The sequence below is a fragment of the Lampris incognitus genome, chromosome 21 (genome assembly GCF_029633865.1).
Source record: "Lampris incognitus isolate fLamInc1 chromosome 21, fLamInc1.hap2, whole genome shotgun sequence".
NCBI classification, from domain to species: domain Eukaryota; kingdom Metazoa; phylum Chordata; class Actinopteri; order Lampriformes; family Lampridae; genus Lampris; species Lampris incognitus.
In genome coordinates, this window is record NC_079231.1 from 5,080,026 (window position 1) to 5,094,990 (window position 14,965).

At 45.4% G+C, this 14,965-nt stretch overlaps 1 protein-coding gene across 1 annotated transcript in view; it reads right to left on the reverse strand.

Annotated features, from left to right (window-relative positions):
- Positions 1–14,965, reverse strand: part of LOC130131754 (dystrophin-like) — a 184,191-nt gene that overhangs the window by 151,033 nt on the left and 18,193 nt on the right. Inside the window, 6 exon segments of the mRNA XM_056301551.1 lie at positions 675–776; positions 7,302–7,421; positions 9,729–9,879; positions 10,704–10,885; positions 12,120–12,218; positions 13,150–13,245. Coding sequence (XP_056157526.1) covers positions 675–776; positions 7,302–7,421; positions 9,729–9,879; positions 10,704–10,885; positions 12,120–12,218; positions 13,150–13,245 — 750 coding nt within the window.

Consider the following 14,965-nt stretch of genomic DNA (forward strand, 5'->3'; position numbering starts at 1 on the left):
TTGGATGACTCTGTTGTGCCACTCATTTTTGGTACATTTTGTTCGATGTCCAGCCCAAGTTGGAAATATACGGTGACTATAAAAAGGGACTTCAGCGTACAGAGGCTGATATGGGCTCTCATACAAACCAACACATCTTATTTTTTTGAAAGAGTAGATCTTTATATTTTTTTAATGGCATAGAAGTGAAAGTCCTGGGTTCGAGCCCCGGGGTTGTCAAACCTTGGGGGTCATCCCAGGGCATCCTCTGTGTGGAGTTTGCATGTTCTCCCCATGTCTGCATGGGTTTCCTCCGGGTGCTCCGGTTTCCTCCCACAGTCCAAAGACACGTAGGTCAGGTGAATCGGCCATACTAAATTGTCCATAGGTATGAATGTGTGTGTGTGTGTGTGTGTGTGTGGTGTGAATGTGTGTGTAAGCCCTGTAATGGATTGGCGGCCTGCCCAGGGTGTCTCCCCGCCTGCCGCCCAATGACTGCTGGGATAGGCTCCAGCATCCCCGCGACCCCGATTTGGATAAGTGGCTTGGATAATAGATGGATGGATGGATGGATGGATATAGACATGACTGTGCACTTGCACATATAAACCCAGACATTTGCACATGCATGCAGACACAGACAGACACATGTAGACACAGACACACACATACACACACGCCTTATGCATCCTCACCTGTTCATTGGTGAAGTGCTGCCACTTCAGAAGTATCTCCTGAAGCAGCAACCAGCGCTCTTCTGTCCATTTACAGATAGCTGCCCAGCGGTCACCTAGCACCTACACACACACACGGATCAGAGTTTCATGTTCCTCATCATTAACACAACACTAACACCAATGAGGCTTTCATTTGGGATCTGCCCTAACGGCGTTTTTAACACCTCGCATCAAAACATCAAAGACTGTCAGCTTTCAAAATTCACCTGTCAAGTGTAATTTCTTGTCTGGAAGAAAATGAAGCCTGAAACTTGTTACTCTCCCCCCACCCCAGAGGAATGAGACTAATCACAATCCTGCTGGGCATGAAATTCAACGAAGAGCTTGAAAACAGAAGAACTTTCTCAGTGGGACGATATCTTTTAGATTAAGAGGGCAGTCCGAGCTGATAGAGGCGTTTGCCTTGCAGAATAAATATTACAAAATCATACAATTTCATGCTTCGACAAAATAAAACCCCATAACTAATAAAGTTTCAGGATGACGAGACAGGACGTGTGTTGCTAATGAGGCAGTAAATAGTGAGATCATCACTTGCCATGTCCCTCAGCAGTCTCAAAGGACTAAGATCGCCGAAAAGCATATTCTTATATTTCAATCTTGGGCTAAAGAGGTCAAATGTCACGGGACCGGACCAGTAATAAAAGGAAGGCAGCTTGTGTATCAAACCTTTTTTTTTCTCTTTTTTTTGTTGTTGTTGAATTCCCCCCCCCCCTTTTCTTCCCAGTTGTACTTGGCCAATTACCCTATTTTCTGAGCCGTCCTGGTCACTGCTCCACCCCCTCTGCCGATCCGGGGAGGGCTGCAGACTACCACACGCCTCCTCCGATACATGTGGAGTTGCCAGCCGCTTCTTTTCACCTGACAGTGAGGAGTTTCACCAGGGGGGACGTAGCACGTGGGAGAATCACGCCATTCACGCCCAGTTCCCCCTCCCCTTCCGAACAGGCGCCCCAACCGACCAGAGGCACTAGTGCGGCAACTGGGACACATACCCACATCCGGCTTCCCACCGGCGGACACGGCCAATTGTGTCTGTAGGGACGCCCGACCAAGCTGGAGGTAACACGGGGATTCGAACCCACGGTCCCCATGTTAATAGGCAATGGAATAGACCACCATGCCACCCGGACGCCGCATGTATGAAACCTTAAAATATAAAAGAGAGTTTAAAGAAGATGGCAAATAAAAAAAAAGACCTTACTGTTAAATGGCGCGCAATAAATGCCGATATCTGGTGAGAGACACCGGCACTACTCGGGTCTGGATGATGAGACTTGGCCTGCTATGGGAGGAAGAGGTGCATTTCTGGGTACCGTGACAGCACTGCTTGTCTGACTAGGTTCTCAGAACAGAAGTGCCAATCGTATTAAAGTAAAGTCAAGTAAATCCAAAATCCACCCGCATCCATACAAACACACACAGTGTGAGCTGCCTCGCTCTGCGTTGTGTTCTGTGTGTTGGCATGGTGGCAGCCAGCCATAGGCCAGTAAGACGGTTCAAGTCATATTCCTGTCCTCTTTACTAACACAGAGCAAGTGCAGAGGGGGAACAAAGCAATCGAAGTGACAGACAGAGGGAGATGCAACGCATGAGAAATGGAAAAATGGATGAGATGGGAGGGAAAACTTGTAAACAGAGAGAAACAAGTAATTGACAGAGGTAGGAACAGAGAGGAAGAAAGAGAAGGAGAAACAGAGGGAGGGGGAGAGAGAGAGAGAGAAGGGGAGAGAGCATCTCAGTGGGATGATCTTAAGATGAATGACCTGAAGTTAATCTAAGAGACAGATCAACGGCGGGAGAAATCAGAGAAGGCGCCCTTAAATCTGCATTTTCACATTCTAGCCCACATGGTCCTCTCATCTCTAGTCATCGCTCTCATCTTCTTCTTAGGAAGATCCGGAAAAGAAAAACATCGACGCCGTCAGGGAGCAGGTCTACAAAAAATCTGTAAGTGACAACTGAAGTGACACACAGCCTTGTAATGATATTCACTTGCTTGTCAGTGTAATTACACGGCAGAACAAGACCCTTCTCACAGCATCAAGTTACTAACATACAGACGCTCCATTTTCCATGTTGGAATCGAAACACATTATCTACACTGCCGCAGCTCCAGTCTGCACTTTAAATGACAGGCTTCATCACGTCATATACCCATGTAATCACATTTTGGAGTTGATGGTGCAAATTTGGGGAGAGGGGGGGAAATCCTCCATTTCTAATAACCTATTATCCCAACAGTGGCGCACACTTTAACAAACAGCGGCCTGAATTTATTCCTCCTGCAGCGGCAGTGTTAATCACCTCTAATCCGCTCATCGTCATTCGAACGGCGCGCTCGCTCCCAGTCTGGCCCCCAACTAAGTACCAATCCGCCTCAGTTTGCTTGTCTTTTGTATCAAACCCCCTCGCTTTTCTCCCCTCAGCTCAGTTCCCCACCATCATCCTCTCTCGCCACACGATTTCTTCTCTGCAACCTTGAGCCCATAGCAAGGGCCGACTTCAGTTCACTCAACAAAACTTTGGCCCATATTGGCCTTGCTCTGGTTTTGTTGTGTGTGTGTGTGTGTGTGCATATACAGTATGTGTGTTTGTTTGTGTGCGCAATGTTTCCATTTCCAGAGTCTTAAACTCGCCAGCTCATGTTGTTGTTGTTTTGGTTTTTTTTGTTTGTTTTCTCCCCAATTGTATCCAGCCAATTACCCCACGCTTCCAAGGCGTCCCGGATGCTGCCCTCCCCCTGCCGGTCCAGGGAGGGCTGCAGACTACCACATGTCTCCTCCAATACATGTGGAGTCACCAGCCGCTTCTTTTCACCTGACAGTGAGGAGTTTCGTCAGGAAGAGGTATCGTGTAGGAGGATCATGCTATTCCCCTGTTCCCCCTCGCTCTCGAACCGGCGCCACAACCAACCGGAGGAAGCGCTAGTGCAGCAACCAGAACACATACCCACACCCAGCTTCCCACCTGCAGACACGGCCAATTGTGTCTGGAGGGATTCTCAACCAAGCCGGAGGTAACATGAGGGATCTGAGCCGGCGATCTCCGTGTTGGTAGGCAACAGAATAGACTGTTACGCCACCTGGATGCCCCAACTTGTGCTCAGTTTACAGAGGAAAGAAACAAAACAACAAAATGGAATGGAAGTAATGATTTGCAGATACAGAAAATCTCGCAATAACGAAAAGGCGAAACAGCTGCAGCCCATCCTGGCGTGCCCCATTCAACAACAAACCAAGACAACAGCTAAAGGAGTTGCTGTTAAAACCCTGTTTCACAGCTCTTTTGAACAAATATGCATTTCCCCCCAATTTTCCAACCCCTCCCAGCTTCAAAAAGCACCTTATTTGGATTCAAAATAAATGTCTGGAAAATGGGTAGAAATTACAGGTTGTTTGGCGTTTCACAGCCCATCATTATGCAAAACTGGTTAGGCTCAGGTCACAAATGGTTTGAATTTATCACTACGTCTCAACAAAACATCGGTAGCATGGATGTTTGGCTTGAACCTGGGTCCCATCTTGAAAACCAATTGGCAGCCATGTCCATCAAACTGTCAGACCCAAGCTGTCATATATGTCCATCCATCCTGATTATACCAAAGTTTTGGTCAGTTGATTGTGGAGCTGGAAGACGTATCTCTAAAATGTTATGAATCAATTCCTGGGACACAGCCAACTGCAGGGTGACAGTTCTTTATCAGAGGATGCCACGCCGCAATTAAGGATTGGAGGTTGGAGAGCTGAGAAAATTGCTGGCTGTTGTTTCAATAGATGCTAGCGCTATTCTTTGCAGTGTATGTGAGTTAACAAGGGGAACTAAGGCTCATATATCACAGGCTATGACAAGTGTGAAGAATTAACCACACGGACAGGCAGCAGAGGCTGGCTCCTTGTTGGAGTCTGTGTGTTGATAACTTATAGAGTAAACACCATGAATTCAAGCACAGATGAGAACACGCACGAGGACGCAGGCAAATGGAGTCTATCACGCTCATTGCGCACACATACCTACATATACGAAGTCATGGATGAATGCACTTGTCATGTGACACATGAGCCTACATCAGGTATGCAAAGGCAAGTGCGCACACACACACACACACACACACACACACACACACACACACACACACAAACAAACAGTAACCAATGCATGCCGGTGCAAAACAAACACATGCACATAATCTATCTCCCTGGCTTGTCTCACACACAACCACACACACAGATATGCAGACAGCGAGTGTGTATAGATACAGGCAGGTGTAATTACTACACAGCATCGAAGACAGAACTATCTCCCAGTCGATCTGCCTCCCCTTACAAACACCACTCTGGTCTACTGAGTGTTGGGCTCACCCCGAGGGAGACAGAGCCAGCGAGCGAGAGAGAGAGAGAGCAAGCGAGACAGCGAGAGAGAGAGGGAGGGAGGAGAGAGAGAGCGATCGAGTGAGCGAGCAAGAGAGAGAGAGCGAGCAAGCGAGAGAGAGAGAATTCAAGAAGGGAAGGTAAAGAAACTGGGGTATCAAACCCAACACAGAGCTGTGTGTGTGTGCATTTAAAACTATATTTAATGAATTTGTGGACTATGCATTTGTCTTCCTCTGAATATTGATAAAAGCAAAATGCGTGCCGGTTTTTTAACGTGTCATTTGTGTGTGCACGTGTGTGTGTGTGCATTTAAAACTCTACATTAATTGACTCTGTGGACATGCATCGGTCTTCCTGTGAATGTTAATAAAAGCAAAACGTGTGGCTGCTTTTTAACGTGTTATTTGCGTGCGAACGTGTGTGTGTGTGTGCGTGTCTGCACACATTCCAAGTTTTAATCAGGCATTCACTTGCTTATCGACGCTAAAACCAATATTTGTGTGTGTGTATGTGTTTTTCTTAGTGTGTGTATCTAATTAAACTGTACATTCAATGAATCAGTGGTCACTGCGGAGATAATAACCACTAATTAATTTAATTAGCCTAAAATTGATACTGAACACTCATTAATTTAATCAGGCTACAATTTTTTTGTGTCCAGTTATGACTGTATTATGAAGAACCTCTCATGGTTGCGATGATTAAAAACCTTGGAAAAAAGGCGTCCTGGTGGCGTGGCGGTCTATTCTGTTGCCTACCAAAACGGGGATCACCGGTTCGAATCCCCATATTACCTCCGGCTTGGTTGGGTGTCCCTACAGACACAATTGGCCATGTCCGTGGGTGGGAAGCCGCATGTGGGTATGTGTCGTGGTCGCTGCACTAGCGCCTCCTCTGGTCAGTCAGGGTGCCTGTTAGGGGGGAGAGGGAACTGGGGGGAATAGGGTGATCCTCCCACGCACTACGTCCCCCTAGTGAAACTCCTCACTGTCAGGTGAAATGAAGCGGCTGGCGACTCCACATGTATCGGAAGAGGCACGTGGTAGTCTGCAGCCCTCCCTGGATCTGTAGAGGGGGCGGAGCAGCAATCGGGAAGGTTTGGAAGAGTGGGGTAATTGACCAAGTACAATTGAGGAGAAAAAGGGGGGAAAAATACCCCCCAAAAACTCTCTTCGTTCACTCTCAAGCTCACTCGACCAGCGCTGCTCTCCGTCGCCGCCCACTCCGAGTCAACTGTTCACATGCGCAATTCACATCGATGGTTGAGTCAGATCAGACAGCAACAGTGTCAGAACCAGAACATCATGTATTCAGGTACGAGTCGCTACAGTAAATGAGAAGTCGACTGCATTTCGCAAGCCAGCAAATCATTCACTGCTGTTCACAACGCAGGAGAACTGGAGGAACACTGGCTGAACCAAAAATAATTTGCCTCATTCACCTCGCCGCCACGCAGAAGTACCATAGTCTATAATGTTAAAACGCCGCTATAAAAATACAATTTCAAGAGTAGGATTAATTACAGTCACAGCTGGAAATCAACTTTCCCATGGCTGAGCTATGTTTTCTTACCGGTTTTTTTTAATGAATGAAAATCATAGCAGAGAATCCATTTGCCTTGAGGCAAAGTTGTAAATTGTGATATTGGGCTACACAAATAAAACTTACTTGACTTGATGAACCATGACAGTTAAACATATTTGAAGTCTTTTAATAGTGTTTTGAAATGATGATAGCCTGATCTCTGTCATTTCATGTCAGACTTGGTCGCTTTCGTACGAGTGTCCGCCTAGGAGGCTGCACATCCACAGACTGATAGGCAAAAGGTTTTTATTAGCTAGATTTCTTTAGCTTGAGCACTGCATATTAACAACTTTTTTTCCCATATTTCCCATTCACTCGACTTTGGCGCTGCGCAAAAACCTTATAATGGCAGGAAAAACACTGTTTTTTCAGTCCGTGTGTACATATATTGCCCCTCTCCCAGTAGGTGAAAAAAGGGTTTGTTGCAAAGACCAAGCACCACAGAAGGGGGGATAGGTACGCCTGGCGTAGATCTGCACTCTATGGAGCTGCATCTCTAGTTGCATTTGTCTTCAGATTAATGTTGGTAAAGACAAACTGTGTACATCATTTTTAAAAGAGTTTTTGTGTGCGTGCATTTGTATGTCTGCATGTGCATGAATGTGTGTATCCTTGCAGTTGTTCCTACCTGCAGTTTGCTCTCCAGGGCGGCAGTGGCGCTGTCTCCGCTGTTTTCGTCCACCACAACTACCATGTGGGTCAAAGAGTTTACCCTCACTTGCTCCAACTCCAGGTCCTCCTGCAAGAGCTGTAAATGCACCACACACACACACACACACACACATGCTTGTTACATAATGGCTAGCTAACAACAGAACATGTTCAATTCAATTCAATTTTATTTGTATAGCCCAATATCACAAATTACAAATTTGCCTCAGTGGGCTTAACAGCAACACAACATCCTGTCCTTAACCAACAGGAGCTAACTGACACTGACTTCCCACCAAGCAGTCATCAAGAAAACAAACCTACAGGAGACAAGTTGTCTGCCTTGATGAAGCCCATTCTTTAGGTTTATCAGTTATAAGACATCAAAAATTTCATTTTGTGGAAGACAAATTCCTGATTTCTCCAACATCTCAAAGAAGTTTTGTTTTGTTATGATGAATTGGATATGTGAAATTTATGAATCTGCCAAAAACGGGGTGCAGATTTGCTTCTTAAGAGATTCCAACTCGATTACTTTTCAGTCCCCCGTGGTAATTTTGGTTCATGTCAGATCCTATTGGCTAGACACATCAATCACCCAAGTTTCATCAAAATAAGGCTGCTCGTATTCTGCAGTTCGCACATAATGAGGAAATGTCTAGCCAATAGAGATTCAAACTCTAAGGCATAAAGTCTACGCAGGAAACGAGACTCAGCCTAAACCCACAGTACTAATGCCCACGCTCAAAACCAAATCACCATATTACCATCGGCACACGGTGATCTGACACAGACTGAAATAGAAAATGAATAAACAAGATTTTGCTGATATATGGTTTCTCTGCTGGTAAAAATACAGTCAGAATGAGGCTCTGGAAGGCAGCACAGAAATGAAGGCTAAATCGCTGATAGAAAGGTAAGAACCTGGAGACAGAATGAAACATAATCTGAAATATAAAAAGATTTTCTCTTTTTCTGTGTTTTGTAGATGGGCTAAAGATACATTACTTTAAGACAACGCTTTCAAAGCTGAAGTAAAATTAGTGGTAGTGATTACAGGTCATCTAAATAAACAATATCAACAGTTAACTATCTGAGTTCCTACACAGTAGATGAAGATTTGATCTTCTGTTGGTTTTCTTTCTTAAGTTCCCCTTCACAGGGTGGTCAGAGTAGAGGCTATTTCCATTCCACTATCCAAGCCACTTATCCTAATTAGGGTGATGGGATGCTGGAGCCTATCTCAGCAGTCACTGGACAGCAGGTGGGGCGACACCCTGGACAGGCCGCCAGTCCATCACAGGGCCGACACACTCACACCTAGGGACAATTTTAGTACGGCTGATTCACCTGACCTACATGTCTTTGGACTGTGGGATGACCAGAGCACCCGGAGGAAACCCACGCAGACACGGGGAGAACATGCAAACTCCACAGAGGATGACCTGGGATGCCCCCCAAGGTTGGACAACCCCGGGGTTCGAATCCAGGACCTTCTTGCTGTGAGGTGACCGTGCTAACCACTGCACCACCGTGCTGCCCTTTTCCATCAGTTGTATCTAATCTAAAAAGAGTTGATGGTAAACTGCGCAAAAATTCCGCTTACTTGGAAGACATTTGCCTTGCTCAAAGACATGTAAGCAACACAGATGCTTACCAACAAGGTGGCTATCTTAGCCATTAGTGGATGGGCCACTCATTTATTGTGAATACCTGCCCACTAATACATGCATTGCAGTTGAGATAGGATAAGATAAGATACTTTACTGTCATTGCGCACACAACGAAATTGCATTTGGTGACACTTAGTGAATATGTGCACCAAAAGTCCATTTTACTGTACCATAGAAAAACAGGTACTCAAAAAAACAAAAAAACAAATGCAGCTCTCTGATAATTTATTAGTTTGTCTGTGAAATGTGACTTTGTCTCATGATATATTCATAAAGAGGAGTTGCAGCACTGTTTACAGCACAGGTATCACACCCTGTCTGGTATTTTGGTGTTGACGGGATGCCGGTGGATATCTTGTAACACAGTGACTACAACACAATTCAGTATTCATTCTCCCTAAAGACTGCTGTACATTACACACAATTGAACGTTCAAACGAGTTGAAAGGCGTCTCACCGCAGATGCCCCGTATTTTCACACCGCAGGCTTTTTTTCAATTACATAATTACCACAGCGAAACTGTGGGGTAACTGATGGCTGCCAAAAATTTAACAGCGTGATGACAAAACAAAATAAAGGAAGTGAGCCATGGAACAATTTCAATGACATTCCTCCTGGTTGACAAATTATCTGACCACCCAAGCCCACTTGCGCTGCACAATGAAAACACAATTGATGCTCCAGATCTTGGCATAACGGAAAACAACATAGGCCCTTATTATCAGCCAACCTTGTGTTCCTCAACTTGGTGCTTGACATCTTCCAGGTCAGGACCCAGTGGTTGAGCCCCCATCCTCTTGATCCGCCCCTCTGTCACATCCAACCAATCGGTGAGCTGCTTCAGCTGCTGGTGCTGCAAGTCCATCAAGACCTCATGAAGTCTGGAGAGAGAGGAGATATAACACAGAGAGCAAAATGTCAATCACTTGTTGAAATTACAGCTATTATGAAAATTGCTCACTCTGACTACATCCTCTATTTCTGAAAAAAATATTGTAATGTGCTATTGATCCCTGGAGCGAAATTTAACTAACTTTTTAGCGCAGCGACAAGGAGAGAAAAGGAAATAGAAGTGATTCAGGGCAGATGCCACTCTGCCAGCACAGACGGGTATTTATTATAGTGGCAGCCATGATAGCAGCCCCCCATCCTGATCATTTCCTACCGCATGTGAGTGTTGCGGTGCAATAAACCCTGACTGTGTAAGTCTCCTTACATGAGTTCGTCTGTCTCCACAGTACTATAATCAAAGTCTTGAAAAAACATGATAACCAAGGAAGATGGTTGACTAAATTTTACTCAGTAATTTCTATTATTGGATGTGGCCCTATTTGTAGAAGACTTCAATTTCTGTTGCCATGCTTTGATGGTTTCCGCTTTGGTGATATCTATTTATATTATTTCTCTGTTCAGTGACTACAAAAGATAAAAATAGATAAGAACCATTTATACCATTATATCATTCTGTGTGCTGCTTAAGAAGGTGGGTATGGATTAAAGAGCTTAAACAGATTTCTTTGTGTGTGTGTGTGTGTGTGTGTGTGTGTGTGTGTGTGTGTGTGTGTGTGTGTGTATACATACACACGTGTTTTGTGTAAAGTTTGTGCATATACAACTGTGTGTATGAACATTTACCTAAGTTCCTGCTCTATTTCCCATGCTACTCACTCCAAAGTGATGTGTGTGTGTGTGTTGTATTATCAACCTGCTCTGTCTCTCCATGCTTGCCACTCTCAGGTGCTCCCATCGGGAGTTGAGCAGGTTCATCTGCTCCCTCACTTCGGACTCCTCCTCCTCACTCAGGTTCCCCTCCGACAAAAGGGCAGAGCCAGCCCTTAGGACACGCCCCACACTCCCCTGGTGAGAGGTCAACTCCACCATGTAGCCCTAAAGAGGGAGCGAGAGAGAAAGAGAGAAATACATATTTTCTGGTCTATAAGGTCTTTCTTTTAAGCAATATCCACAAAGAGGTGATTTGTTTGGGGAAAAGGACACTTACTACCATGTTTTTGTGGCAGTTTGATTAGACTTTTGTGGCATACCTCACAAAAAGTAATTGATCAAATGTTCAAAATCACTAAAGGTGTAAAGGTTGTATTACTGTGAAAATTTCAATTATGAATCATCGGCCCTTAGCTGGAAGCTATTTCACAATCCTTCTCTCTTTCAGGAGAGACTAGACTTTATGGCCAGCATTGTGCCGCGCACAGAAATCACAACAATCCGTATTGTTTTCTCTGCTGACAACTAAGGTGCAACTGCACGGATGACAGATGGACTATCGTTAGCGTAACGCCTGCCCTCCCTACTCAGACTGACGGCAGAATATGAACACACCACCTTGATGTGGTAACTGCACAGAAATTATATTTGACAGAAATGGCAAATATAAAACTTGTACACTTGCCTGAGTTGGATAAACTTTTTTTTGGGGGGGGGGATTTTTTTCCCAATTGCACCTGGCCAATTACCCCACTCTTCCAAGCCGTCCTGGTCGCTGCTCCACCCACTGTGTCAATCTGGGGAGGGCTGCAGACTATCACATGCCTCCTCTGACACATGTGGAGTTGCCAGCCGCTTCTTTTTCACCTGAGAGTGAGGAGTTTCATCAGGGGGATGTAGCGCGTGGGAGGATCACGCTATTCCCCCCAGTTCCCCCTCCCCCCCGAACAGGTGCCCTGACCGACCAGAGGAGGCGCTAGTGCAACGACCAGGAAACATCCCCACATCCGGCTGCCCAACCTGCAGACGCGGCTAATTGTGTCTGTAGGGACGCCCGACCAAACCGGAGGTAACACAGGGATTCGAACCGGCGATCCCTGTGTTGGTAGGCAACGGAATAGACTGCCAAACCACCCGGACGCCCACTGTCTATCTTTCCTGTGGGTGTGGAAGTACTGTATGGTCCTATGACATAAGATGTGTAGCCCTGTGTGCAGGGTTTTATGTGAAAACCCATTGTTTTGTGACATTTAATTATTGTGTTGAAACTTTTCCTGAAGTTGGATGGAAACACGAGTAATATGGCGGCAACAAACCCTCCCACATTCTGGGAAAAAGGTCAGTAAACCACTATGAAACCTGAGGACACGCTGTTTTACTATGAGTGTTTGGTCTCTACCTCATGTGTGTGGAACTGTTCCTTAACCTCCTCCACCTGGCTGGAGATGGGAGGCTGGGCCTGCAGCCCGTCCTCCGCCGACAGCAGCCACGCCAACACCTGCAAAAATACAACGGTAATCCCATGAGTCAAATGGCCACCTCATCCACAGACTGATGAAGCGGACTGAGCAATATGAGAGATGAAACGCAATACACGATGTAAAGAGTTTCTTCACTTTCACTTCACTTTCAATATTCAGCCCGTTTGAAAATATGATGTGGTTTAATTTATAGTTCTCCTTCACAAAAAGTGAAAACTGTAACGCAGCTTTTAGGGGAGCTCGTTTTTTACGCTGGGTGGCGTACCTCAGAGAGGACTTAAATGAGTCATTGGTAATAAAACATCCATGATGCAAGTATATACTGTTTAAACTTGCGCTATATCAGCAGATCTGTGTCTCAAAGGCAAAAAATTAAACAAGAGAGGACAATTACTGAGCACAATTAGAGAAATGAATATATTGAAGGTGAAGGCCATATAGCCATAACACAGCCTATAACCCACAGACACAGGAGCATGATAAATATCAGTTAAAGTATGAGTTTATAAAAATAAATGTATTCTCCCCTTCTGGCGAGTTCGCTTGTGTGTCACTAGATTTGGAGATTGATGAAAGAACAGCATAGCTGGGTCTTCACAGGAAATGAGTCACGTGTCACCCCCATTAAAATCATAGGTGTTATCCTTCAAGAATGCATTTGCAGTACGACATCATTTATTGCTTTATAAAACGATATAGAAATTAATATGGCAAAATTGTGGCAGAAACAATTTGGTAATTGATATTTTAGACACCCCAGCAAAATTCCCGAAATTATCTTTTCAGGGGAGCTCCTCTGGCTCCCCCGTAGTCCGCAGCCTGGTTTTACAAGCGTTAATTTATCTTAATATTTCTGTATTATTTGTACTGTTGTTACAATTAAAGCGATTACAAAACATGCAACATCAGCATCATCATCATCATCACCACTATGCTATTGTAATGTACCTCCTCCAGGCTGGCTTGGTAGCTCTCCAGGCTGGTAGAGCCAGGAAGCAGAGGGCTCAGGCCACGCTGCAGCTCCTCGTGGCTGGGACTCAAAAACTAGTGAGGGAGAGGGGAAGATAGAGGAGGACGGAGGATGAGCAGGTGGATGGGGAGAGACCGGGGATAAGGTTGTTAGGATAGAGAGGATGGACGCATTGATGAGCGAGTGAGTCAAGAGAGGGAGGGACAGATGAAAGGAGGATTTGGTGGAATAGCGGGAAATGACGGAGGGCTTTGGGGAGTTGATGGAGACGGTAAGGAGAAAAGGAAGATGGAGCAATAGATGGTGGCAGGGAGGGGCCAAGAAATGGGAGGTTATGCATGGAGGAAAAAACATGGAGGAAAGGATGTGAGGGTGGATGGATGGTTGACAGAAGGATTGATACTTTGATAGTAGAGATTTTGGAGAGGAGCGCCAGGAACCAAAAGGGTGCAGGGGATGTTTGCAAAGAGAGAGGCGAGTAAGAGCAACGGAGAGAGCGAGAGAGCAAGCGAGAGAGAGAGAGTAGGCGAGAGATTAAGTTAAAAGTGACAGGGGAGAGGGCAAGGAGACACAGAGATGAGCAGAATAGCAAACAGAGCAAGAGGAAGACGTATGGGAGAGAGGAGTGGAGTGAGAGAGATGAGAGGAGAGACCTGTTAGTGTAAGCCATTACTGGTGCTGACAAGCACTTCTGGTCACAAGCCAACCTTTAACAACTTGTCTTCTTGTTTCTTCGAGAGATAGAGATAAGAGAGAGAGAGATAAAGAGAGAGAGAGAGAGAGAGAGAGAGAGAGAGAGAGAGAGAGAGAGAGAGAGAGAGAGAGAGAGAGAGAGAGAGAGAGAGAGAGAGAGAGAGAGAGAGAGAGAGAGAGCAACTCTGTGTAACTCAGGTAATCTGGACAATAACAATCTCTTTCCTTCTCTCTTTCTCCATTCTTCTTTCTGGTAACAAGGTGCTAAAAAGATCCACAAGGCCTGCCTGGGGTCCAGCTAACTAGCCGGGCCTTGCATCCACTCGCTCCTTTGCTTGTTAATATTACAAACACATGAAGGTGTCAGCTGAGGTTGAGAGCGCTACCATCACAGCAGGCCGTCGGGAGTTTACAACAACTGCAATTAGCCGGCACACAGGGAATCTGAAATTACTTGCAATGGGTCGGAGGCTTAAAAAAGAAAAGATGTGTACGGACATCGGAAACCTCAGGAAGGAGGGAAGCTTGAAGAGCAAAAATGATCCGATCCTAGTGACTGTGAAAATTGTCAGATTGTGACAACTCCCACCTCCTGTTTTGTGTATTTTGTACTGCAACTGAAGGCCTGACATCGCTCCTCATGTGTGGGACATGCTTTTACTGTTGTTGGAACAAATCAAACCGGGGACAATGTGTTGTAAAATGTCAAAATTACAAGGGCATCGGAGGGGAAAATCACTCATTTCTTTATACTTACACAAGAAAAAAACCTTTATTGAGATAAGACAGACATTTTCTTTTTCTTTTTTTGCAGGGGCCTGATGACACGCTTCACATCCTGCATTTCAAACAACAGTGGGAGAGCTTGAATAAAGCTTATCTGACGAATTATCTTTCAACTTGCTAAGCTGCTCGAGTGCCAGCCGAGTTAAGTCAAGCACCCCGCCGGCACATTAAATATTTGACACGGCCTTTGAGTACATTTTCTGCCCACGTCGGGCAAAAATAAGAGCCTGCATTTAGCTAAACGGCACAGGGTGCTTGTCTTGGAGACTCCATATGACTACACCATCACATTACCTGCATGCACATATTGAAATG